At 32.6% G+C, this 27,704-nt stretch overlaps 3 protein-coding genes across 4 annotated transcripts; 2 read left to right on the forward strand and 1 right to left on the reverse strand.

Annotated features, from left to right (window-relative positions):
• Positions 1–1,193: 1,193 nt before the first annotated feature.
• LOC132312387 (uncharacterized) lies at positions 1,194–13,492 on the reverse strand. Of its 2 annotated transcripts, none has more exons than XM_059810741.1 (13): positions 13,281–13,492; positions 12,138–12,345; positions 11,718–11,768; positions 10,704–10,834; positions 10,487–10,603; positions 10,198–10,317; positions 8,438–8,505; positions 6,763–6,932; positions 3,831–3,884; positions 2,440–2,549; positions 1,932–2,045; positions 1,709–1,834; positions 1,194–1,458 (listed from the first exon to the last, which is right to left on the reverse strand). In XM_059810741.1, exons 2-13 carry the CDS (start codon positions 12,312–12,314, stop codon positions 1,431–1,433), a joined length of 1,266 nt encoding a protein of 421 aa, XP_059666724.1. In that variant the 5' UTR covers positions 12,315–12,345; positions 13,281–13,492; the 3' UTR covers positions 1,194–1,430. The 2 variants fall into 2 exon arrangements, with proteins under 2 accessions (XP_059666724.1, XP_059666725.1); XM_059810742.1 differs by having other exon boundaries at positions 1,705–1,834.
• Positions 13,493–18,503: 5,011 nt separating this feature from the next.
• On the forward strand, positions 18,504–24,586 carry LOC132312388 (glyceraldehyde-3-phosphate dehydrogenase GAPCP1, chloroplastic-like). The gene is made up of 14 exons (XM_059810743.1): positions 18,504–18,858; positions 20,301–20,392; positions 20,567–20,634; positions 20,730–20,768; positions 20,908–21,008; positions 21,701–21,813; positions 22,048–22,147; positions 22,313–22,459; positions 22,966–23,026; positions 23,111–23,208; positions 23,289–23,431; positions 23,553–23,636; positions 24,110–24,199; positions 24,292–24,586. Exons 1-14 carry the CDS (start codon positions 18,769–18,771, stop codon positions 24,344–24,346), a joined length of 1,281 nt encoding a protein of 426 aa, XP_059666726.1. The 5' UTR covers positions 18,504–18,768; the 3' UTR covers positions 24,347–24,586.
• A 1,792-nt stretch (positions 24,587–26,378) lies between these two features.
• Positions 26,379–26,675, forward strand: LOC132314446 (defensin-like protein 1). The gene has a single exon (XM_059813309.1). It carries the CDS (start codon positions 26,379–26,381, stop codon positions 26,673–26,675), a length of 297 nt encoding a protein of 98 aa, XP_059669292.1.
• Positions 26,676–27,704: the final 1,029 nt, after the last annotated feature.

Consider the following 27,704-nt stretch of genomic DNA (forward strand, 5'->3'; position numbering starts at 1 on the left):
AAATAATATTTTAGTCATTTCACATTTAATTAATTTTTTACCTAATAATTAGTATTCAAGTTCTTGTTTACTCCAAAATTGAATGTCAGGATATTTTTAAAACATATATGAGATTATATACTTCATATACATATCATACAAGTGTTTTTCGCTTGTAACCCCCTAAATTTATAAATAAATGGGTCAATGAATCCAATTTTGATTCGGATTCAAAATAATTAAGATGTAAATTGAACATTTTAATTGGATAACTACTTAACAATTGATAAATTGTTAGTTGAACAAATAAAATATAAATTATAGTCGATCTGATCCAAATTTATATTGAACCCTACTCTGTGTGTGTGTGTGTGTGTGTCACATGACTTTGACAAAGAAAGCTTCAACCCTAGTAACCTTAGAAGGCAAGCAAGAGACTAATGGAAAGATAAGGGGCATATGGGGATCCATGAAAACGTGTCTGTGATGAGGATATTGGTTTGACCTTCTTTAAGAAGTTTGTTATTAATTAGGAAAAAAAGAAGTTTGTTATTAATTTAATGTTCATTTCTTTTCAAGCATATATAAAAAAAATGGAGCTTATCCATTAGAATATTTGGTCGGCTTTTTTGTCCATTTATGCATAGACGAAAAATAATGATAATAATAATAAATAATAATAACACAGTAAAAAAGAAAAGGAAGAAAGAAGAATTGACTGATAATATATTTTAATCTTATCATATACAGTACTCAGTAAAAAGGCAAAAAGAAGAAAGAAGAATTGACTGATAATATAATTTAATCTTATCATATACAGTACTCCGTAACTTGACTTTACAACACATAAAGGAATATACATATAAACTTTACATTACTGATGGATTTTTACTAGCCCATTGGCATATAACTTTTCAAGAAAATACTTTGTCAAGTTAATTTGAATTTATTTACCTTTCTTTTACTAGATTGGCAGGTTCGCATATCAAATTCTATTTTATTTTACAAATTCAAAATTTAACTCAACAAGTTTACACTATCAAAGTAGCCTAGTGATATGTTTTTTACCTCGTAAAACGAGATTAGTGTTCAAGTTTGGACAAGAGTAAATGGGAGCATGAGTTTTTTACATCGAAATTGAATTCCGATACGTGATAATCTGTGAAGTTCAAACCAGCTGAAATATACATACATATACATATAGAGAGAAGAAATTAAGAAGAGCAAAAAAATAAGAGAAGTAAATTTTTACACAATTTCATGTGCACCACTCACAAAGACTAATGCAGTGTGGAAAATGTCTTCAGAAAAAATCATCATTACAAATACAACAACAACATCCACTCTATTTATATGTTTTTTCCTATTTCAAGATTTCAGTCATATCCAATGCTACTCCAAAGAATGTATCCCAGGGAAAAAACCATATCATGAGGTTCCACTAAGCCAGCTCACAAAATTGTGCAACCCCCTTGCTCCCTGTAATGATCAGTTCATCAATCAAATACATGAATTTGAAATATAAATATATATATATATATATATATATATATTTCAAAAAAAAAAACAATAGCTCCATTAGAAGAAACAGAAAATGATTCTTGTACTGAAACAACAATCAGTGAATCTACTTTTGAGCGAGGGCTTTGTGAAAATGTGTTCTTTGTCTTGTAAATGCGATGAATAAAAAATCCAATTTGTGTTAATATGGAAAGAGAGGACAACCTACTTCTTAACCTCTTCATAGCGGCTTAACGATTCCTGAAATTTAAGCCATTGAGGACCGGTCTCCTGCAGGTTTACGTTCTTTGGCCCTGAAAGATAAGCCTGAACCACAAACTGTAGACTTCTTTCTCTGGTTATGAACAAGATAGCCAGTGAATCGGTCAGGGACAGAGACTAAAAATGCTAGTAACAAATGGATGATATTTTATACTAGTGAACAAACCTACCTTCCTTCATATTGTGATAACCAAGCCAAATAGGCCGCACCAAAGTACATTGAAACAAACGGCCGGGTTAGATCCTCAACTTTCTCGACTGAGTAAGCCTTGTAGCCCAAGTCCCTAGAGATTAGGGTGCAGAAGATTTAAGCACAATTCAGAATTGGAATAAAAGATGAGAAGGTGGTGATTGAATACTAGAAAAAGGTATAAAAAATTTAACTAAATGCTTAAGATACAAGCATATCACGGTTACAAAATTGATCTAATATGCAATTTTAATTTGAGATAAACTTGGTGATCGACATCTTGAATGACATGACCACTAAAATGCTAGGGGGAATTGAGATGCAGTCAATTCATTTTCGTGAGCTGGTCCAATTACCATACAGGAACCCAAAATAACCAAATTGCTACCAAAAGCGTCAACCAAAACCACAAGTTAAAAACAGAAGGAAATTTAACTTATGCCTCTATGTAGTGTAAATTTTCAGTTTTGATCACAGTATTTACATACTTGTAAAGCCAGCAAGCTGTGGGGTAGTCAATTCCCGTTAAGCCAGTACGTGCTCCAGATCCATTAACAAAACGCATGCTAACAATCTCGGCAAGAGCACATAAAACCGTCTGCAGACAAAGTGAGTTTCAGGAAGGATGAGATAACAAAAACAAAAGGTAAAAATTTACGAACACAAATATAATGAGGAAAAAATAAAACTGAGAAACTGAAGCTAACCATTGACAAAAGGAAAATGCCAGAAAGTTAACTACCCTCTTGGCATAATAAGCACCTTTTTCTATGTAGAGTTGTCAAACAAGTGTTGTTCCTTGAAGAACAAATAGTATTTGGTGACGCAGTATATAAACCAGTCTTCATAAATATATATTTTTCCATAAACAAATCATTCCTAAATTTTTATGTCTACTTGTAAAATGCTCAAAATTTGAATTTTGGGTAAAAGCCCTGCTTGGCCCAAATCTCTACCACTGAAAACTACTTTTTAGTTGTTACCAAACACAATTAAAGGTGAATTTTCAAACCAAAAGCACTTTCAAACAAACTTTCAATTGCAAAGCCAAACATGCTCTTAATACTATTCTTGGTTATACAGTGGTTTCCGTTAGCATGTAATTCCAATTTTCGAGTGAACCGCTAACCTCAACTCTGCAACCAGGAGAACAAAACTGAAGGGGAAAGTTATGTTATTGTTTTGGCTGCCAAGAAAAAAGATAGACAATAAATAAAAAGCACCTGTCCAATTTTATTTTATTTTTCACCTGTCCAATTTTATTTTATTTTTTCTTTCAAAGCTCTTCCATTTCATTGGCAGCAAGAAGTGGTTGCAAGATAACATAATGTGCTCCGTTAAATTCTTTCTTAGTCAACATCATTTAAATAACATAGTAAAAAAGTCTCATACAAAAAAACACTAGAAGAATTAAAACAAAGCATTTTATCTTCTTTTGTTGAATAGAATAAGGATGACAACTAATGAAATTAACTTTATATTATGTAATGAAGACAATCGTAGTGCAAACCTGAAAAAAAGGATGTGCTAGGCTGAGGCAAGGGATGTTACACGAATAAACAAAGGAAACACTATTTTCCATAAACTGACATTTTCTGACATTTTTTTTATGTCAAACAGGGATCTAGGCATATTTTCTCTCATATAGTGGTATGTGGCCGACTTAGACACTCTTTCCTTCAGGCTTTCGATGTAACAGTATAGCTACATATAATGGTGGGACTATAACCAAGAGGGAACACCTAAATTATTTAAATTTTCTTCAAAGAATTATAAAGAAACACACATACAGAGTGACATCTTATTTGCAAGGTGCACGACTCTTCACAAGCAAAACCATATACTTATACTTATAAAAAAAAAATAACCATATACTTACAGATTTAATTCCTTTTGTACTGAAGTGCTTTGAGGCAATGATTTCCGCAACTGCCTGCAAGAAAAAACCAATGATTTGATTTCACAAGGTGACACTTTTCACAATCTCTCTTTTATTCAGTGGAAACAACTTCCAGAATCAGCAGTAAGGTTGTATTAATGTTACTGAATGAGGATTTAGGGAAAAAAAGATGTTACTGAATGACGGACTTATCGTTACAGCAGCAAAGATGGTATTAAAGATGAAACACACATAAACGCTACAAACTTGTTGAACAATATTGAATATATATTCCTCCTACTATTATATTGTGCCTAACAAATCCCAGGAAAGCAATGTGATTCTTCTTTCCCAAACACAAGGATGGTGGGAATTTTTTTTAAACCATTTCCAGATTCACTTATCTAATGCGCATAGCTATTGGAATAAATAAAATACTGTTGAACTGAATCCTCAGACGCTTCTGCTGGATTTCAACCACATATCCCACAAAAAGAAATGGCATTCTGGATATAAAAATAAATACACACACATGCATATATGTGTGCGTGTGATAATCACTCTGGATAAATGAAGCCAAATCATTCTTCCTAAAAAAGTTGGACCATATTATGAATTTTTTAGCTTTCATTTTCCGTAGGATACTTCTGGGGATTTTGTCAAATGTTCTTTAAGTGTGACTAGTTTAAGCAACTAAACAAGTTAATTCAGTCAACTCTAATTTAAATTCTATAAATAATCTTGATAAATCCTATTTTTTGTCTGACCATCATCTTATTCAAATAGACTACGTTCAAAGATTAAACATAGATTACATCCATTACTTTCCAAGATTTAGGTTGATGTTCTTGAAAAGATATAGGAATCTACAATATATGCTCGTATATAAGAATCAGGACTTTGAAGGAAAAATGCGACACACTCAAGGAGAATTATGCAGCCCATATTCAGACTTCAGAGTAAATGTTTGGACTTATTTCAAAATTGAAGACACCGTTCAGAAAATACAGAAACTATATATATATATATATGATGTTATGTTGGAGACATGGCATTCAATTTATAGTGTTTCCAGTGAACATCACAAGAGCACTTTTCTTAGGAGACTTAACATACAGATAATCTGACCCATTTGACTAAAATCACTATCTGGAGAGGAAATGCTTATTGAATTATGAAGCAGGCCTATGAAAGAAACAGATAATCATGTAAAGATAATTGTTCATTGCATCATTTACTGACGGAGAGAAAAAAAAAAAAAAAAAACATGATTAGAGGGATTCAATCTTGATAGTGAATCATTGCATGGATATTTCAAAGTTCAATCTTATTTCCAGCATTTGATGAATATATTCATTTTATTATGCTTATATGTTGGTGATCCAGAGTTGGAGTCAAATGCCTAGATATACATGTCTAGTCCAAATGAATATGTTTAAGTAACTTGTACTACTCGGGAAGGTTTTGGTGGCCTTGCTATAATTTGTAACATGATACTTTACTGGTTACTGTATATTATGCAATAAGATAGCAAAATAGGAGACTTTAAATCAACAATAGAATCACGGGACCTCATTTTTTCATGCCAAAACTGAGTAAAACTAGACAACCAACTACTTTATACAACTGCCAAAGGAGTTAGGTTATCAATAGGACTTCATATCAATAAAGCGGAAAATTGAGAGCACAGAAAGACATAACTACAAAAACGTTAAAAACTGCAAAAGGCAAAATTCGTTAATCAGAGCATATAAAATTATTCGTTTGTCAACAGAAAAGAGTGTATCCTCATTGATCACGATAAGTGGTCCCAAATTCCCAGACTAAAAAATGCCATAAAATTTTTAATAGTTGTTTATACGCGTTAAAAATTACCTTTGCGAAAGTGGAAATCTAAAAGGGTAAAAAAAATGCATAGCTTTTTGTGGTGGAATTTAGGATACATCAGAAGAAAACAGAATTTCACATTCCATACAACAAAAGACAATTAATTATCAGATTCCGTTCACTTGCAAAAGACAATTAACAGAAAATGAAAACAATTTTCAATTGTTTCCATAATGTCACTGATAAGAAAGACATCATATTTTAGTTGATATCATATTTTAGTTGATATTTATTGATGTCCCCACTCCTTTTGGAGGCAGGACTATTCCCTTTGGGCACCTGCAATCAGTCCCATCGCAAGTGCTGATATAACACTTTTATACAAGTTGAAATTCAACTCTCACAATTATTTCAGTAGGTTATAGTAAAAGTCCAAAGTATAAGTGATGTTTGTCAGGGGGTCATGAAAATTTATGCATCCCTAATGGCATAAACTGCATTATAATAAAATGTTTAACAGCACAATAAAGCAGCAGGAGAAGCATTCCCCACATCAATTTTTAATAATCACACACAGCCAATAATTTTTTGGTTGAATTGAAAAAAAAAAAAACGAACCCCTCGTAGTATTTGGCTATTGCAAAGAACCCCTTGAACTCAATTTCACGCCAGAAAACCACCCTCATCTACCTTAACTAAAAATAAACCCCTTACTGTCAAATTGCCATTAAAAAAAGTTTAACGGAAACACCATTTATTTGGCATGTGCCATTATACCCTTCTATTATTTCATTAACATAAATAAATAAATAAATATATATATATATATATAATAAGGTCGTTCTGATAATTTCTAGTGGCCCTTAATGGTGATTTAATGGCAAGGGAACAGTTTGTAACATATTTGATGGTTCAAGTACTGTAGGTAAGGCAAGATAATAGAATGATAAGAACAAAAGCTCCAGCTGATTAGATATATCAAGGGGTTATTTGGTATGAAATTTACTTCGGGGGTAGCTGCAAAAATTGTACAGTAATAGTACTAGGGGTTCTTTTTACAATTTACCCTAATCTATTTCATATGTCCATATTTTTATAATCTTACCCTCATTTCTGCCCGGGAGAGATAGGGCTTCATCTGACCATCATGAGAAAATCGCACCTTTCCCTTCTTCTCTCCAGATTGGTTCCACTCTTTACTAACAGTGGGATTATTCCACATCCCCTCCATATCTTCTGGAGAAGCTCTAGAGTCCCATGTTGTATTACCGGAACCTGCTCCCTCATGTAAAGAAAGTAAGTAGACATTCTAGCCATATAAAGACGAAAGAAAGAACAATTACATTCTAAATCATGGTAGAAAGAATTGAACAACAATGATACAATTATTAACAAGATCCGTATGATCTGTTAAATAAATAAGAGAACAGCTAAAAAAGCATCAAATATTGGATATTAAGCTTCAACTTAAAAGAAGGTAGTTGTAAGTCGCATCTAGATCAAATAAATCAACATGAATTATTTACAAACTTTTCTTTGAAAAAAATAATACAAAAAATATAAAACAAGAAATTGAAGTATTTGCATCAGCTATAACATCTGTTATCTTGTTTGCATAGATCTTGTTTTACCTCCACAATATCTTTCTTAAAATCAATTAAAAATGCTGTTTATTGACATTAAAGGGGTAAGATATTGTAACACGAACTAAAAAAATTGTAAAAGCAAAAATATGCAATATGACAAAAGAAGTTAATGAAGTATCCAAGAGATCTTATTCATTCTATTTGGTATTTATTGTACTTAGCATATCAATTGTAAATAGATCACCCTGTTAACGACATATGCAGATATAACTTAGGAACTGCTAATGGTGATGAGATAAGCAATTAAAACTAGCTTCAGTTAGGCTATTATAGTTATTACGATCAAGCTTCAGTTTAGATATTATACTTCTCAGGGACAGAGCCAGTGTAGGCTGAGGGGGCAGCTGGCCTGGCCCCGCCAAGTGTGCGTGTGTATTTTGTCTATATATTTGTGAAATTTTAAAAATGCGCCCCCGAAAACTTTCAATTTCTAAAATATCTCTATTTTTTTTTCGTTCCTTTCCTCTTTTACTCTTCAAATTCCTTTGATTTCCTTAAAAAAAAAAATCAAATTCCCTTTCTTCAAACCCTGATTTTTTCTCTCCAAAGTTCTCGTCTTTTTTTTTTTTCCCTCCTCATAAAATTCTTCATTTTGCACCCTTTTCTTTTCTTTTCTTTTCTTTTTTTGTTTTTTTTTTTTTCTCATCTTCTTATTTAAATTTATTACTGCAATTTTGCATTTTTTAATTTTTCTTTACTGTGGTTTTTTTGCGAATAATTACATACTATTTGAATCTTGATTAACACACCATTACTGCACTTCTATTTTTCAAATTATTCTCAGTATTAGTTGTCACGTTAGTTGAAAAAAAAATTACTTTATTTCCCCCCTGAAGTAAAATTATGGCTTCGTCACTAATACTTCTTATTATCTAAATTTATATTGAGTTATTGAAGAAAATTCATATGTTGAGATTGTAAAAGCTGAATAACACAATTAGCTAGAAAATTTGACGTTTTACTAAGCTTAGCCTCATGATGTTCCTCGACCAACGCTTTAACACTTCAACTAGATATTTTAGATCAACTAAGCTGTTAAACACTCAAAAGTTTCTTGGAACAGAATATAATGCAAACAATATAATATGAATGTACATCATATAAGTAGCCTTAAATTGCTTTAAGAAGGGTCACCTGGCATTTTTGAAGCTTGAGTCGCGGGAGCAGGATTATTCGCGAAAGGACTAACTTCCAAAACTTTTCTGAAAAACAATGATACATTAGGCAGTTAATATCAGCAGTGATGTTTCCATTATTTTTAGATACACTATTTTCTTCTTGCAAGCCATAGATCAAACTTAGTGATTACATGCATAGTTGTATAGATCCTTCCAATGTATCATTCTTAGCAATTAACATGATAGATATTTCTAGCAGTGGATTATAATCATGTACCTTCAGTTCAAATGAATGATACATTCTATATTCTAACATATATCAAGGATAAAGGCACCTGCGGATATGATTATTCCAATTAGTTTATATAAGACTATGTTCAGTGGATATGGTAAATAAAGTACTCATGAGACATGTACAGGTTTTGGCTGAAAAATAGACATGAAGATTATATGTTCATAATATTAAAATATATGTATAAACTAAACTTCATGATTATTACCAAGGGAGTTGTAGCTTAGTGGTATCTCCTCTACCTCTCAAAGAGGAAGGTGAGAGTTCAAGTGCACATAGGGGCAAATGAGTGGTGAGTTTCTTGCCAAGGAAAAAAACATATCCATCATTATCATTTCCAAAATTGTTGGCCCAACTATGCCGGCTTACCCTAATGCACAATAAAAAACATAGACATAAACTTTTTTGCTCATCTTCTTCTTTTTTGTAAATATCAATTTAATTTTAACAAAAGAGAAGTATAAGCACAACAAAACTAACAGTAAAACAATATACATATCCAATATATGGTTTATTGGTGGAAAAAGAAAAGCTATACGAAGTTTGCATTTTTTTTATAGATAAGAGTGTGAGACTAACACACCACTTTGTTCTATTTCGGACTTGATCCCTAAACCTTTTTTGGAGGTGGAGGAGATACTACTCAATCTAATGCTTGGTGATAAAATTTGCATTTTTCATCAAGGAAACATAAAAACAATTTGAACTTTTCAACCCAAATTACCAAATATTCAGATGATTTGCAAGTTCAATTGTCTCATGAAAATTTCAAAAAAAATTTGACAATTTCAATAAACCAAATTAAGTTTATTTTTTACTTAGAAACATACCAAATATATGTTTAAAAAATAATAATAATAAAGAAAATAAAATAAAGAAAAGGACATCCAAGCAAATCTCACTATGCAAGTTCATTAATTTTTCATCAGAAACACCAAATTCTTCATTGGACAGACATACATACAATAAAGCTTCTTGTGCACTTTTGTTCTTGTTGTGTTTTTTTTTTTTTTTCACCCTAGAAAGTCGACTAGTAACTTGTGAATTGTTACATGGACTCCATTGTGGACGTCAGCCATCTCATGCTGCGAAATGTCAATATGTGTACTTCAGGATGAAGCGAAGGAGGTAACAATATCTGTGAGAAAAGAAGAAGTTTTGGGTTTTGGCTTACTCAAACTGAGAGCCAAGATCTATATTTATATACAAGAATAGGGTACAAAGAAAGGAAACCAAATCAAAGAAAGACATAAAATATGCCAAAATCTATGGGATCCCGTGATTATGGGGATCTTATCTACGGGATCCCATAATTACAGGGATCTTATTTACGTGATCCCATGATTATAGGGATCTTACATAAAACGTCTAATAAAAGGCTAAAAATAGCTAATAAAAATAAAAATAATAAAGATATTTCAACAGTGAGAATGCCAGACTAGATGTAAATCTGAAGCTAATATTATATAAGATTAAGCAACCACCTGGATGGTAGGCTTTCCTTGACAGAAAGATACCGTTTCCAATACGGTAGAGTTGATTTATGAGTTGCCTTTTTTGTACCACCTTTATAAGCTCTCACTATGAACTCTTCAGTTCTTTCTCTGCAAAAATAATTCTTTGTTAGAACTTGCACACCAACAAAACTCTAAGACAGAAATTGTATAAATCTATATTCCAATAAAATATTGCTGGTAAAGGAAAATTTGTAAAGAGAAACAGAAGAAACTGTACACGAATAAGGGGAAAATGAAATCAAAACCTGTAACTTACTTTTGGCTAAAATTTGATAACCACTTAAGGTAGGCAGCACCAAAATATATGTTTATGAAAGGCCTGTACAAAAGATTTGAATTCCCTTCCACTCCATATGCCTGGTAACCCACCTCCCTGCAAGGAAGTTTGGTTAATTCTTTATTTCACCAAAAAGAATTGCTACTCTTAGCTGGGAGTTACACCCTCAGATCAGAATCAGAGCATTAATTAGTACCTGACCAACCACTCTGCAGTTTTTGGCAAAATTTGCATGATCCCCATAGTTACCTCTTTGGTTTTTTTATTATACCGTGTAGAAAGGGGCTGCCTGTCACTTTCAAGTTCAGCAAGGGCACAAATCATGTCCTGCAGAACATGAATATAATTCTAACTTGTAAAACTCAAGTTAAGATTGATAGCAACTCAATTTTTAAATTTACTATGAGTATCCAAGAGATAAAGCAGCTAATGCGAACTAGCAATGTCATGAGGTGATCGACCACCTTTTCTGTATAAAGACCCAAAGCACATTGCACAGGGAAAACTAAGCCTCTTCTGAGATGATTAAGAGTGAAATTTCTATCTATTATGCAACAGATGGGAACAGCATGGGATCAACAACATCTGATAAGGCGAAGGACTCACTAAAAGCAATTCAATTCAATATTCAATGGAAATAAAAGCAAGCAACAACACTTCCCTCAGGAAAACTTATGTCACCGTACAAGAGATATGAGTGATGATACAAGACGAGATTTAGCACACAGAATTCAGAACAGCAGGGAAACACTATTGAAACAAAGAGATTTTAATGTTGTTAGGACGGTAGTATTCAAGAAAATTCAAAATTGTTCCAATGTCCTATTGCAACACTCAGAAAGACCATATTGTGGTTCACAGAAGACGTCTCAAATAACAGAAGCTCATACATGATGCGGTAAGCGGCTAACACATAGCTGAGTCATTGACAGTTTCACAAAAGGGTGCACTTGTAGAGAATATAGATGATGTTCTATCAAATGTTACATGTGGACCATGCCTGCAAAATGTTTTAGTTTTCAACAGGAATTAAGATAAGATGCAAATTAAAAATGTACATGAAGAGTTAGAAAATCATGATATTTATAGGCCGCCTGTTTAAAAACCACAAAATAGATGATCAACTTGCATCATTATAAGATGATTACTCATTAGCTATCCATAAGATCTGTGCAGCTTTTTTTCATATTTCAAGTATAGAAATACATACCGAATCTATCTCTGAATAAAAATGCCTCTCGACGATGATCCCAGATACAGCCTGAAAATAGCATTTGACACGATGTATATAAAATAGTTTTAACAACACTAATAATAATATAATAACAATAATCAGAAGTAGATGACTTATGTGAAATAATTCATAAGGCAAACTTTACAAGGTTAATTTTAAATTTCACTTTTCGACTTGACAATGGATGAAATAAAAATAAATAAAAAAGTTAAATAAAATCTAAATAATTGAAAAGTAAATTTGGATTGACAAATTTCCATAGGTTTTGTAATTGTTATACTTCATATTTTGAAACTACTTACAATGAAGCAATGTCCATAGAAGTTCAGCATTTTTTCATCTGAGTTGAAAGTCACATTATACAGGATTTTTATATATACATTTAATTTGCTTTACCTTCATCTCAATTTGCGTAAGATATGGTTGACCGTCAGGATCTCGTGAAAGGTGAACTTTACTTCCTCTAGTCTCTCCAGCATTAATCCATTCATTTCTCACTGCTGGATCCATCCACATTGCCTCCATGTCCTTCGGATCAATGCAGTCATCCCAGTACTTGAAACTGACAGCCATCCTTGTACAATTTATGGATTTGTTATAGCATCTAACAACAGAAGGAAGACAGATTTTAATACAAAGCATTGAAATCCAAAAATAAAATGTAAAGCTTTACGATATGTACACAAATGATTAATCTTGTAAAAAGTACTTGTCAAAATGATCAAAACAAAACTGCCAATAAAAATAGCAAGCTAAGTGGTTCTTACAGAATATCAGAGATTCTCAATGTACAATCAACCAATTGTGACCTCTAATGAGAAATTATCTTTTCAACTCAACACCATTCACCAACATTTTTCAAGGGGAAAAAGTAAACACAGGCTAATTTAAAGATATCAGAAATGATGCAGGCCTAATAACAAACAATACCCAATTTCCCATTGACAAATTTAAACTATTTTAAGTACTGAAATTTTTTTACCCAAAAAGAGAGAGAGAGAGAGAATTGTATTGATTAGCCCTATTGGCACTTTTCTTTTCTTTTCATTTTTTTTTTTCCCCTTCTCCTTAGCTCCACATTTGAATTAGGTGATGCATGATCCAAAACAAGAATGTGTAATTAATAAACAAAGCAATGAGGAATGAAACTCAGATCTTAAATAAACAATCAAAATTTTAACAATGACAGCGTCAATAATTATCAAATTCAACCATCCAATAAAAATTATAAAATTCCCCTACAAAATCAACACCACGTCACATCCCCCTCCCTCCCAACCAGACCAAAAAACAGAACAATAAATATAATATATAACACACACACACACACACATATATATATTGAATACATTGAATCTCCACCACCGTTAGAACACACAGAAACCCAATATATATTAAATAATATGAACTTGAAGAAGCTGATTTTATTGGAATTTATTAAATTTGATATATAGAATATATCAAACGGCATTGTGCATGCATATATATGTGTGTGTATAGAGACAGCGAGAGATGTAAATATGAGCCGGATTTAATTACCAGAAGAGGTGAATTTAAGGAAGGAGAAGAACGGCGTGTATTTTGATTTTTCTTTTCTTCCTTTTGTATTCTTGTGTGAGAAGAAACAAAAAGGCAGGAGAAAAAAAAAATTAAAAAATTTCTTCCTCCTCCTTGCACCTGCACTGAAATGGATGGGGGGAAACAAAAGTGGGAGGAAAATTATATATATAATGGATGATGTTTGTTTTCTTTTGCCGGAAAGTTTGTGAAATGAGTTTTTAATTGTGGACTTCTTTTTTTTGGCCTTTTTCGGGAGGACACGTGGACTGCCACGCTGTCAACCTTTCTCTCCCCACAAAAAATAAATAAATAATATATTAATGGGGACAGGAAAAAAAAAAAATTGGAAAATAATTTGTAGATCTATAAAATATATATATATATATATATATTTGGGTTAACTAATATACATATATTATTGAACAATTGAAAATTCTTTTCTTTTCTTTTTACGATCCATTATATATATAATTTTGCTGTCTTTCACGTTAGAAATAGTGCTGGAAAAAGAAAATAAATAAATATTCACATCTTTCACGTTAGAAATAGTGCTGGAATTTGGAAATTATCTCACTCTTAAAATAGATTATTTGTTTAAAATAAAGAAAGAGAACAGATAAATTTTAGATATTTTACCTTTTAAAATGGATAGAAGATAGGATAAACAGCGGATAAAAGAATACATAGTTGACGAGTCTTTTGAAAACTCAGTCTTCTTATTTCTTTGCTACAAATAAGGTGTAGAATTGTCTTGGCTATTCAGGATCACAATTAATACCAATATTTTTTACATTATAAAAATAATTATTAAAGTGATTAATACTTTAAAATTAGTTATTCGTCTTTTTACACGAATAATGGTGACTGTGAAACCATAATAATAGGGTGCAAAACAAAATTAAAACTCACATTTGTGTGTGTCATAGGATGGCGTTTAAACCTTGTTTTATTTTATTCATGGACTGTCTGGTGCTCTATATAGGCTCTCTGCATTTTTTTTAAAGGGTAAAATACACCAAACCCCCTAAACTTTTTTCTCTTTTCCCAAAAAAAAAAAAAAAAAAAAAAAAAACCAGAACTAATTGAAAGACATTAACCTCCTTAACTAATTTTTTTGTTTCAAATAGTTAAATGTGGAATTTCTTGACACTGACTTTGTGCATTATCATTGGAAGAAAAAACAAAAAAAGCCTAATGCAAAATCGCGTCATTTTGCATTAAGACAAACAAAAAAATGAAACAATGATAGTGGGCCGGCTCACTGAATACCGCGAGCCGGCTCGTGATCGCTCGTGGACCCCCCATCGTTTAGCTAGGCCGTTGTGCGGCCAACGGGCCATCTGTTTGTGGAATTGGGCTTTTGTGAGCCTGCTGCACTTGCTCTCATATATATATATATATGTAATTAACGGAGACAGTATGCGGTTAGGCTGGTCATTTTTATTATTTTAATTTTAGTTTTTTTTATAAAAAAAAAAATAATAACTTATCTTTTCAATTGTTTTTTTCAACGATCATACAAATCACTCAAAAAAAAAAAAAAAATCATGTAACATTTGTGGAGTAAATTTAGGAATGAAGAAATTTGCAAAGAAATAGGCCCCAACAAGCCCGCATACCATAGATTTACTATAATAAGTAAATTGTTTTGAAATTATAAATTTTATTGCCTTTTCTGGTGTTATATTATGGCAACTCAGGAGTTTGAGATACTGGCAAGTTATAAGTGCACAATTTCACATAATATGAACAAGATGAATGTGAAATGCTTATATGTGTTAATATTATTTCCAAATGATACGGGACCTTTTTGAATAAAACTCAAAAAACAAAATTTGTGTGGGCTTGAGCACAAAATCGATAATATCATACGTGCAGTGAAGTGGAATGTTATATATACTTTATGTTTTCTTGTGAAGGATGAAAAATAGATGAAGGGGTAGAAGATGGGATGAATGAGACATTCTTTTGAAAAGAGACTATAATTTTCATTTTCTGTTGGTTAGATGGAATAAAATATAATAAGTTTGACAACATATTTGTTAGAAGAGAAAGGAATATGGAGTTTTAAATTGTTTTTATTATTTCACCCATCAATAGTTCTCATTTGAATCTTTAATATTTATGAAGTTAGTTTTAAACTTTTAGAGTAATTTCTTTCATTATTATTCAAAACAATGAAAATTTGTATATGAGGAATGACGACTATTCCATCGTCCTTTATATCCTTATATCTTCCTTCTCATTAAGGGCATGTTTGGCAATCGATTTCTGAAAGTAAAAATATGAAAGTATGTTTGACAAAAAGCGTTGTAGGATTAAAAAAAACTAAATAATTAGTTAAAAATGTCATTCTAGAAAGAAAAATAAATAAATAAATAAATTAAAGTGTTTTTGCTATAAAAGTAGCCAAAATCATCATTTTTATGCTTTCAACTTTGGTCTTTTTTTGGGAAACGCTTAAATATTATTCAAATGAGAATAAATATTACCAAATATATTCCGCTGAGTTACCAAAGGGCCCTAAACAAAGCTATTAATAATTCCTCACCTCTTATTTTAGAAGGTTGATAATGATTGACAGTGAAATAAATTTCAAATAACTGTATCAAAACATTGTTTAAAACTGATTTAATCACCATCAGTTTACTAAATTATTAACTAAAATATTATTAAACTTCTATTTATTGTGACTAATCTCAAAATAGACCGCTTGTGGAAGTGGGTGCATGTCACGTGACATTTATTGATGGACTGTCATACCAACCAAATCTGTGATATGTATGCCACTATGCACATATATTTGGGTGTCCTAGTTTATTTTCTCGGAAGCGATCTAACATGTCACATTCCCCACCTTCTGGCTATTAGAAAAAGGTTACTTTCTGACCCACGTGTTGGAGTGTTCCACGTGCACCTACCACATCCCCAATCAATGAGCCCAAGGAGTTCCTTTCCAAAAGTGAGGTAAGGAGTTGAAACATCAATATATATGTGTATTTACTTTAACTTTTAGAATATATATTTATATAATAAATTTGTTGATTATATATCAAATAATAATTCACATAATCAATATAATCTCAGATCATATAATAAATTTTTAAGGCATAAAACAATTTCTCTCCAAAAGTCAAATATTGTCTGCAATGTCCTGATTTATTTTTTAGGCTGACTCTAATAAACAATGTTATAAAATAAGCTATCTTTTCTCTTATAATTTTTTGTTTTATTATTTTTTTTTTATGAATGATTGGCATCTAAAAACCAGTAAACAATTCTATTATTTTCCTTCTTAAAATCTATAAAAGTTTGGACCACAACAAGGCATTTGAGAAAAAAATAAAAGTTATAAAATATGCTCAGTTCAGTTTTTTTTTATTGATTATATATATTTAGAAAATTATATAAAATTATTTTATGTTTTGAATTGTTGAAAATATTTTTTAAAAACTAAAACAAACATACCTAACTTAAAATAAAATTTTGGACCATAATATGTTATTTTTTTGACGAAAAAAATCTAATCCCACTATATTTGTAAATAAGAAAAAAGATGGTATAAGATGCAAAATTATTGATGTAGATTTGGATTTAAATGAAATTTAGTTAAAATTTTAAACTAAAATTTTTTCAATTCTAAATCCTATGTGTCAATATGATGCTCCAAAAGACTATGGCCCTGTTTGACTGGATTTCTGTAGCCTCAAAACAGGTTTATGAGCCCAAAACCTTCCTTCCATCCTCTACCAAAAGGACAAGATCCTCAAAGTTAAAAGTTCTCTATATTATTATAAGTTGAATCACTTACACACTGACACGTGACATTTTGAATAAATCTATGCTAAATCTATGGTTATTATTGCACATCAACTTATTTAATAAAACTTAAAATACTATGTCATTTTAGGGTTACAGGAAGAAACGTTGTTAATGAAAACTCCCTATTGAATTATCTGTTGAATCATATAACATGTTCATATAGTTACATTCTATGTATTTTACCGGGTTTGATGAAAAAAAAAAGATCATGAAAAAATCAGAAGATTACAATAACTAAGAATATCAAAACAATTAAAAACATTGAATCTAATGGATCAGATTACAAGAAAGAAAGAAAGTGAATATTTGAAGTATTACAACAGATGATGATGAAATTGAAAATCAAATCTCGTGGGTTGATGTTGTCCTTTGACTCAACCCTAAGCATTGGGGTTTTCCCTGTTAGGATTTTCATGAAAATTTATATTTTTTTTTGAGGGTTTGATGAATTAAACACTTTTTACTAACCGCCTATAGCTCTAAAGTGACACAGTATTTTAAGTCTTATTAAACTGGTTAATGTGGTGTAATATTAGCCATAGAGTTACTTAAAATGTCACGTGTCAGTGTATAAGTAATCAACTTAAATTAATGTAAAGAGTTTTTAACTTGAAGGATCTTTGTTCAAAAAAAACTGTCAATATAACTTACGCTAAGAATTTAAAAACAAAATTGTGCTGTCAAACCCAAACACAGATAAATAATTATTGGTACAATATAAATGAAATTCATAGCAAGTACAAAAATATCAACCTAAAAAAGGCGTTAGCCATGCTCCAAAAACTACAATAAAGTATCTCCGACGTTAGACATGTACACATCATGAAGCGATTTTCTTTACATATGTTTTTTTGTTTTATGGCTGACATAGTTGTAATTATCACTCTATTTTTTTCTTCAGAAAATATACATAATATTATTATATAAAGGAAAATAAGAGAAAAATTTGTACTACTACATTATGTTTCTGAGACTAAACAAGATTTGATGGTTACTTATTTTGAGGCAGTGGCGAGAGTCAAATACTACTCAGTAGTCATTACTGTATGAACTTACACAGGTGTGTGCGCGCACACCACACACATAGTGTATATAATTAATCAAGAAAATTCATGTAGAAAAAATCATTTTGTATTGCTTTCATTAATTGACCGAAAAAAAGTGCACATGTCGAGGGCTATTAAATTAGTGACGTGGACAAGACGCCAGAAAGGTTGGGCCGGCACAGTTCGTCCGACGTGGCCTTCGAGGGCCAAATGTCCCCTCAGCTTAAGCTTACACAAGACGACGATTTCACCTACGTGAGAAACATTGCTGATGGAAGTTTTAGAGAGAGAAAGAAAGAGACCTTTTATTTGTCGATACTTTTAGAGAGAGAGAGAGAGAGAGAGAGAGACGCTTTTTGTTGATCGTTTTAGAGAGAGAAAGAAAGAGAGAGAGAGAGAGGGGGTAGGTTCCTAAGAATCTCCACTCATTTTCGCATTTAAAAACTCAAGAGAAGTTAGCTTCCTTTCTCTCCCAAAAGCCATTTCAAGTTTTGTTCTGTGTGTAGGGTTTTTTTTTTAGGTTTTGCTGTTTCCATTTTGCCTATCAATTGATCGATCTGATATTAGCAGAGAAGAGCAAGGAACGTTTATTGTGAGTAATGGCGTCCTCTTCTCTCCTCAGATCTACAGCCCCTCTTCTTCGACCCTCAGGAGTCTCTTCACTCCCGCCGTCTGACGGAACAAGCAAGGTTGTTTTCCCTCTTGAGTGTTTTATAACAAAAAAATTCAATCCAACTTCTATTTTTTTTATATATAATTTGTTTTTCTGATCATGTCAAGCTGTATATATATATATATATATATATATATATATATTGTTGATTTTGGTTTTTGATTATTTGTTGTTGTAAGAGATGGATCTTTGACTTTCTAAGTTGCTTTATAATTTTTTTTTTGGAATTAATTTGATTGTTGATATGTAGTAGCTTTCTTTGGTTTCATTTGATTTCGGAGAATATTATAGTTGTAAAGAATTTGATCTCCATTTTTTAATTTGATTGGCGATGTGTAGTTGCTTTATTTGGTTTCATTTGATTGCGGAGAAAATTATAGTTGAAGCTTGTAATAAATTTGATCTCCACTTTCCTAAAATTACCGTGCTATTGATTTTAGATCTTTTCTCCGGATCTCTATTTTTAGCATTTATCAGAACAATATCCATAGCAAATACCATAGACTATGCACTCATTCTGTGTGTGAAAAACAAGAAAAAACCGTCTGGCATTAATCCGGATTGATAATTTCACACTATAGTTTCGAGTTTTAATTACTGCCCAGTTGTTATCTTTCAAAGTCTATCATATGATTAGCTATTTTAATAGAAGCCGTTGCCTAGTATTGGACTCTGTTAATGAAGGGTGCTGGACAGGCCAATTAATGTACAACTTTAAATATACCCGTTCTAAATTACTCATTCCTTGTCATTCATTTTCTTAGTTATAATATAATATTATTAGACAATGTTGTTAACAAAGCACCTATTCTCTAATCACTTCAAGGACTCGACAGGAATATCATGTGATCCCAAATCACTTCATGTTTTCATATCTACCCTCATTTTTCACCTTACACACCCTATGACCCTAATCTTATAAAAGTTTTTGTTTTCTCCAAAAAAATCTAAGGTTATCATGTTCTTGCAAACCTAACCTTTATAGTGTGATTTTGATTTAGATTCTCAAAATAAAATTTTGCCTGCATCTAATTTTATCCGACCCTCAGTCCTCACCTTTAAGGAAAATGTTAAATCTCAAAATTACAAATTTGGACTATAATTCTAGTGTATGCACCTAGTTTGCTTGAGTTGTTTGTCTTCTGCAAAATGGAAACAACAGAAAAACAAGAGCTCATAATCTTTTGTTCTGTTTCTACATTTCCTTTTTTTAACTAAATGGATTACGCTCCTTTTTCTATCTCTGTGTTTATATATGTATATCTGGTTGTCATATGTATGTGGAACTGTGTCTCAGCTGATTTGAGTTTGGTTTGCATGTTGTTTTTCTAACCATACGGTTTTTGAACTTCTGACAAGTATACACCATTTCACTCCTTTTCTGTCTTCTGAAAGTAAATTTCTGTTGTCAATCAATTTTGGATGTATGATATACAATTATATTGCATGTTTCTTCAGGTGTCATCAGTTGGTTTCAATCGCATTCTTAATTCTACAAAGTTCCAGTCGAGCATTTCCGGCGTTGCTGTTCCTGGCGAGTATTCCTTACAGTTGAGTAATCTGTTCTTTTCTTGGGTAAATGAGTAATATATGTTTGTTGGTGTATTCTCTCTCTCTCTCTCTATATATATATATATATATATATATATATGCCTACATTTTTCCTGTTAATGAAAATTTTGTTATTATACTTCACAATGATTTTCTTGGTACAAACCATGCAGAAAATGCAGTGCTCGGAGCTTCCAGCCCATCAAAGCCACGGCCACTGAAGTGCCTCCAACAATTCAGAGTAAGAGCCAGTTTCACTTATATAGCCTGACATTTTATCAGACTGGATGATCAAGGATTCAAATCTGTTAACAAACTTTGTTTTGCTTTGGTCAGAATCACGAAGCAGTGGAAAGACAAGGCTCGGAATCAATGGTATGTTTTATGAAAGAAATGTGCTTTGTCTCCTTTATTCTCTGACTCACTTCCTTGTTTTCTTTTATTTTTCCTTTTTTCTTTTAATTATTGCTAGAACTCTTAATGACAATACATCTAAGACACTCAAATCTTGTAGGTTTTGGACGTATTGGAAGGTTGGTTTTAAGAATAGCAATTTCTAGGGATGATATTGATGTGGTAGCAGTCAATGATCCATTTATTGATGCTAAGTACATGGTAAGAGTGCACAATTTGTTGTTTTTCTTTCTTTTTTATTTTTTAGCGTGTCTGTGTATCCGCATGTGTTTGCCTGTATCTTTTATTCTTTTTTATGTTCAATTAGGAGTTAGGTTATATAAAAAAAAATACCAACGGCCAGTGGCCTAGCGGTATCAGCCTCTTACTTTTCAAAGGGAGGTGGTCAGGGGTTTAAGTCTCAGAAGAGATAAGTGTGTGTGAGTACCAACTAGGAAAAAAAGGTTATATAAAAAAAATGGAATTATGTGCTAGTTTGATAATTAGATGAATTGAGGAATTCAAAGGTATCATGCTTGGCTTGAAATAAAGCCGACTTGAGCTTTATTCTAAGATAGATTATAGAGTGTTGAGCTTGAACAAATTATGGCTCCGCTTCAATGGGTCCAAGAGCATTTGGTTCTTATGCTGTCATGTGGGACTTCAAACTTTTGAAATTTAAAGCTAAAATGAAGTTCATTCAGTATGAAGTTGAGCTCCTAGGAAGCATGGACATGCCAAAAAGTCTCCTAAGCAGTGTTTAAGACATTCTGGACGAAGACATCATGGACATGTGTCCTACATGCCTAGACACATGTTGAACACATTAGAAGACGTGTACTGATTTTCATTTATTTTTTCTTGACTGGGATTGTCTTCGACAATTAAAATTTTTGTTTCTTTTCTTCTTTCAGGCTTACATGTTGAAGTATGATTCTACTCATGGAAACTTCAAGGGATTTATCAAGGTCTTGGATGAGTCCACTTTGGAAATCAATGGAAAGAAGGTTAAAATTATAAGCAAAAGGTATTTTGCATGGAAACTCAAGGTTTTTCATATGCAACTAAAGATTGTGATCCATACCAGCACACCATCTAAAAACAAAGTGTAGCGGTGACATAATCTAATGCTTACTCTCAAATTGTTTCGTATTGGAATTTGGAATTAGACTAGCTGTTCTATATCAGCATACCAGTAGTGGTGACATGGTGTCAGGCTTGTGTCTTATTGCATATGCTAACTTCCAAATTTCTGTCTTAGGGACCCAGCTGAGATTCCTTGGGGTGATTATGGGGCTGATTATGTGGTTGAATCTTCTGGGGTTTTCACAACATTGGAAAAGGCTTCAGCACATAAAAAGGTCAGTGAACATTTTTGGTTAGTGATCCTTTTCTTGGGTCTATAAAGAATATCTTTTGGTTCTAATCTCCCTTTCTCTTCCTCCTTCCTTCTTTATCTATCTTTCTGCATGTACTCATCTACATCTAGTACCTCAGGTTGAGCATTTCTTGATACTGCTGTGCAGGGTGGTGCCAAGAAGGTGGTAATTTCAGCTCCATCGGCTGATGCACCTATGTTTGTGGTAGGAGTAAACGAGAGCACATACAAGCCAAGCATGGATATTGTTTCTAATGCAAGCTGTACTACCAATTGCCTTGCACCACTTGCCAAGGTTGGGATGCATCCTGAATTTTTTAGGATATTGATTTGTCTTTTAATTTTTATTCACTGTTACTGGCCAATGGTGATAGGTAAATGATAAATAGATTTAGACCCTAACCTCAAGGAGATGCTGATGCAAAAAGTGTGTTTTTACATTTTGCTTATGATGATTAAAAACTAAGGCTGCTACAGTTCAATCCAAAGTAAGGATGAGAGTCATGAGACAGCTGTTTGTTAAGCAGAGGGCAATCAAATCAATTGTTAAAGGACGCCTAACTTTGAAAAGGCACCACAGCATAATTTACAATTGATTGAAGTCAAGCCATGGTTTCAAAGTGATTGTGATTGGACTTAAAAGAACATTATTGTAAAAAAAGAGCAGCTTAGCTACCTCCCACCAAATACAAAGCAGCCAACAAAAAAGAAAAAATGGAAAACCTCTTCTCTTGATGATTAAATGTAGTGCCAAAGTGTCTAGTATCGCTTAATTAATTATTTTCTGGTATTTTTATGCAGGTGGTTCACGAGGAATTTGGTATCCTTGAGGGTTTAATGACCACTGTGCATGCAACCACTGGTCTCTCTCTCTCTCTCTCATGTTGGTTTTGTTAATACAGTACTTCATTTCTTTTGTAATATTGTTATGCTCTTCAATGTTCAGCGACACAAAAGACTGTTGACGGCCCTTCAATGAAGGATTGGCGAGGGGGCCGAGGAGCTGGCCAAAATATTATCCCTAGTTCAACTGGTGCTGCAAAGGTATGGGATGCGCTCAAATGGGAAAATGAATCCTTGCAGTTTTCTGTATGATATGATTCTGATTTAATTTTGCAATGTAGGCTGTTGGAAAAGTTCTTCCAGAACTCAACGGCAAGCTCACTGGAATGGCTTTCCGTGTTCCAACACCCAACGTCTCTGTTGTGGACTTGACTTGTCGACTTGAGAAAAGTGCTTCGTATGAAGATGTCAAAGCAGCCATAAAGTATGCCTGCTATTCTTCTGCTTTATGGCTCACTTTTTGCTCTCTCTTTTTGGTTCAGTTTTTGCTAAGCAAACTTTACCTGTATCAATTACTGAGTTTCCCTCGAAATTTCCAATTAAAGGTATGCCTCAGAGGGTCCACTGAAAGGAATTCTTGGATACACGGATGAAGATGTAGTCTCCAATGATTTTGTTGGTGACTCAAGGTAGAATTCTCTCTCTATTTTTCTTTTTAATTTTCATTAAATGATAAAACTATTATCAACGTGAATGTGTAAGAATATATCTGTTCCAACTAGGAAAATATATATATATCTATATATATATCTGTTCTAAATTCATTTCATTTCATTTCACAAGTACCTAAAACATGGGGACGCAACCCATCCAAACCAGCTATATGGTACTGGATTGGATACTCTTCCAGCTGGTATGAAAGTGTACCTTCAAGATTAGTGGAAAAAATGTGCTGCTGTTTAACTATTTTGGGGCAAAAGTGAGGACGCCCATATCAGTTGGTTACCGTCTGGTTTTTTCTTTCAGGGTTACATTGTCTTTATCGAATTCATATAACTGTATCCATTTCAACGAAATTTCTTCCGGTCACATTTAAAAATATTTCTTTATCTTCACTCGTTGGGACTCTTTATTTCTAACCACTTTCTCTCTATTATTCCAGGTCAAGCATATTTGATGCAAAAGCTGGGATAGGGCTAAGTGCCTCTTTCATGAAGCTTGTTTCGTGGTACGACAACGAATGGGGCTACAGGTACGCACAAGCTCTCTCTCTCTATCTACACACATTTTCCATGCTGCATCTTACCGTCTTGTGACAATATTTTTCGGAACATTTTCTTGCAGCAACCGAGTTCTGGACTTGATAGAGCACATGGCACTGGTAGCTGCCACCAACTAAGAATCATTAGAGCCAGCTTCTGCAACAATTTTAAGCAGACGCAATGAGTTTAGGATAAAGAAATAGTTATAAATCCGATAAGAGTGAGTTTGTGTTTGAATGGCTTTTGTTTGTCAACATGTAAGCATTAAACACCGAATGGTGGGATTGGGACCTAAAAATAATGAATGCTCTGTGTGTACGAGCTCATTTTGGCAATACACGCCCCTTCTATAATATGTTATCTTATTTATTTATTCATCTTTTTTATGCCCTACTCTAATTCTCAATTAATTACCTAGACCCTGTTTGGCTTAAGCCTTCTCATGACCAGAACACCGACGATACAAATATACAATGGACCATTCATTTAAACAAATTTATTATTTGAGGTATATTTTCCTGTTTTTAATTAATGTTTAATTATTCAGTTAAAATGTGTAGTGGGTTGGGCTGTGAATTGGGCTAATGGCCTGTTTGGAGTAGCAAGTGTTGCATAATGTCAGTTCCTTGATTTTGGTTGAAACCGTGCTTTGTTAATGTAGGCCCAAAGTCGAATTTGGCCGCATTTGCTCAACTTTTCACAAGTATAAATCTAGTTTCTGAGAAATTAAAAGTGATGGTTTTTCAAATTTTCTTTTTAATGGTAAACCCTAAAAAATCACTTTTACATGTACATGCAAGAACATTGTGTTATTTGAAAATAGTTTTCATAAATTCTGAAAACAAAACTAACAAGAACCTGAATCACCTCCTCACGAAATGCAACAACTTTAAAAGAGTTATGCAATACACTAATTATATTTGTCACCTAAAAAAAAAAAAAAACACTAATTATGTCGAACATACAACACTCACGCATCACGCACCGTGTTACCTCCTGTTGTAACACTCTTAAATAAAAAATTTAACACATTTATATAATTGTTACTCTGGTGGATTTAAAATTAAATGGACGAGGACAAAAATAACATGGAGGGGCATCACACGCCATGCACAGACTAGTTAAGGGCTTAGTAGGGGTGCGCAACAGACCTACTGAATTTTTTTTATTTATAAAATTACCTATAAATTTTGTAAGAATTTTAAAAATGTGCTTATTTTTTTTTGTAAAAATCTTAAAAATCATTTCACTTATTTTTTTAATAAATACCCCCACCATATATTATTATTATTATTCAAGATCGCCCATTTTCATATAATCGTCATTTTGAAATTGAAACTATTAGTATTAATTCATCCAAAAAATATTAACCCAACCCATTAACAATTTTTGAATAAGCTGCAGTAAGTACATGTGCAACTAGGTTGACACACGAGCAATTGAAATCAACTCCGGTTTAGGTTTTCAGCACATTCAATAAGGGCCAGTGTGAACCCAACTCCCAACAAGACGAAGTTTGAGCTAAACTGTTGTGTGGATTTGCATGTGAAGTGTGCATGCATAAGGCCACTTCTAACAAAATAGGCTCAACAAGTGTCCCAAATGAGTCGACAGCTGGTATGGTCTCCAAAACGTGTCAACCAAACCATACCATACTTGTCACTCTTATATGCACACACTACTAGTATTTATTCCATAACAGTCTTTGCAGAAGTAGATACAGATCCATATACAATATACACCAAGTACCGTGTGAATATATATATATATATATATATAAGCAAGTTGTGTGTGTGGTAGGCATGGCCAATAATCGGTTCTTCTGCTGCTTCACCCTCATCTTGCTACTTCTTTTCGTTTCTCGTGAGCTACTATTTCCTCTCTCTCTGTATTTGTATGTGTATATGTATGTATGGAGAGACACTATATTTGCATGTCTCACTATGTTGATCCATTAAATTGGATTTTACCATGCTGTGATTAACATTAGTGAATAAATAATATTTTAGCTACATATTAACTATATGGGTTTATGTGGATACAATTCTTTATTGATTATATAAAATATATATTTTTTCTCGAAGTTAAATCTAACGCACTTATTATACACAATAATATGTGTCGGTTCGAATTCTCAAATTTTTAATTAATTTTCACAATATGTCCTTAATGGAGTTGGAATTCTCCATTAAGGACATGTTCTTCATTGCTTGCCAGCCCAGAAATCTTTTCTCCAAGTTAAATATATCTAACACGTGTTTTTGTGTGTGTGTGATTGATGATGGAACAGAAGAGGCAAGAATGGTGGTGGTGGTGGTGGCAAGGACATGCGAGTCTCAGAGTCATCATTTCAAAGGGCCGTGCTTGAGTGATCACAATTGTGGGCTTGTCTGCAGGGACGAGGGATTCGGCAATGGGTGGTGCAGGGGTGTCAGACACCGTTGCTTCTGCACTAAGCCGTGTTAATTGCACCAACTTAAATCAATCCTCATCCATCCATCAACCTCACCTCAATCTCTCTCTATATATATACCACTACAACTTCCATATATCTAAAACCACCACCACCTATATATATATATATATATATGTATGTATGTATGCTAGCTACTTAAATATTCCATGTATATATATATATATATATGTATTGTAGCTTTAATGAATAAACATGAATATAAGTATGAGAAATAATCTCTTTAATTATTAATGAACTGTTTGGATATTGCATGCATGTTGGATGTCTTGTGGGTAAATTCGGATGTCTTGGGGGCGATTATTAAAAATAATTTTTGGTATTGTACAATAACATTACTTTTTGGCTTTTTGGCCCTATTTATAGAGTTAAGAATTAAGAAAATGTAATTGTGTAATATCAAAAATTATTTTTAATAATTTCCGAATTTACTAAAAACTAGGCGGGTGATGGAGGGGTTGGTGTGGGTAGGAATGCAGCTCTTCGCTATGGTGGTGGGAAGAGGCGTTTGAGAAGTACTATTGTCATTTCACATTTTTCCCTACATCTTAGTCCCGACATAAGTTTTGAAATTAAATAAAAATTCAAGGGTAATTTAGACATTAACAGCAATTTTAGCTGAGGTTTGAGGTTTGACGTGTTAATAATAAATCTAAACCTTGAAATGTCGAGAGTATGTTAAAAAAAAAAATCAAGGGTAATTTAGACATTAACAGCAATTTTGGCTGAGGTTTGAGGTTTGACGTGACAGTTGCTGAGGTTTGACGTGTTACTAATAAATCTAAACCTTGAAATGTCGAGTATTTAAAAAAAAAAAAAAAAAAAAAGCAACGGAAGCACACTAAGAATCAAACAATCCTCGAAAGAATTTATAATTTTATTCGTAGACAAGCCAAAAAAAAAAAAAAAAAAAAAAAAAAGAAAAAAGAAAAGGTAGTCGGTGAAAATAGAGGCAATTAAATGTAGTTTTTTTCCTTTTATTTTCGCTTATTTTAGTCTTCATCTTTTAATTCCTTTTGTGT

The sequence above is a fragment of the Cornus florida genome, unplaced genomic scaffold (genome assembly GCF_030987335.1).
Source record: "Cornus florida cultivar Cherokee Brave unplaced genomic scaffold, ASM3098733v1 CherokeeBrave_3.0.0_Hap2_Chr06, whole genome shotgun sequence".
Lineage (NCBI taxonomy): Eukaryota > Viridiplantae > Streptophyta > Magnoliopsida > Cornales > Cornaceae > Cornus > Cornus florida.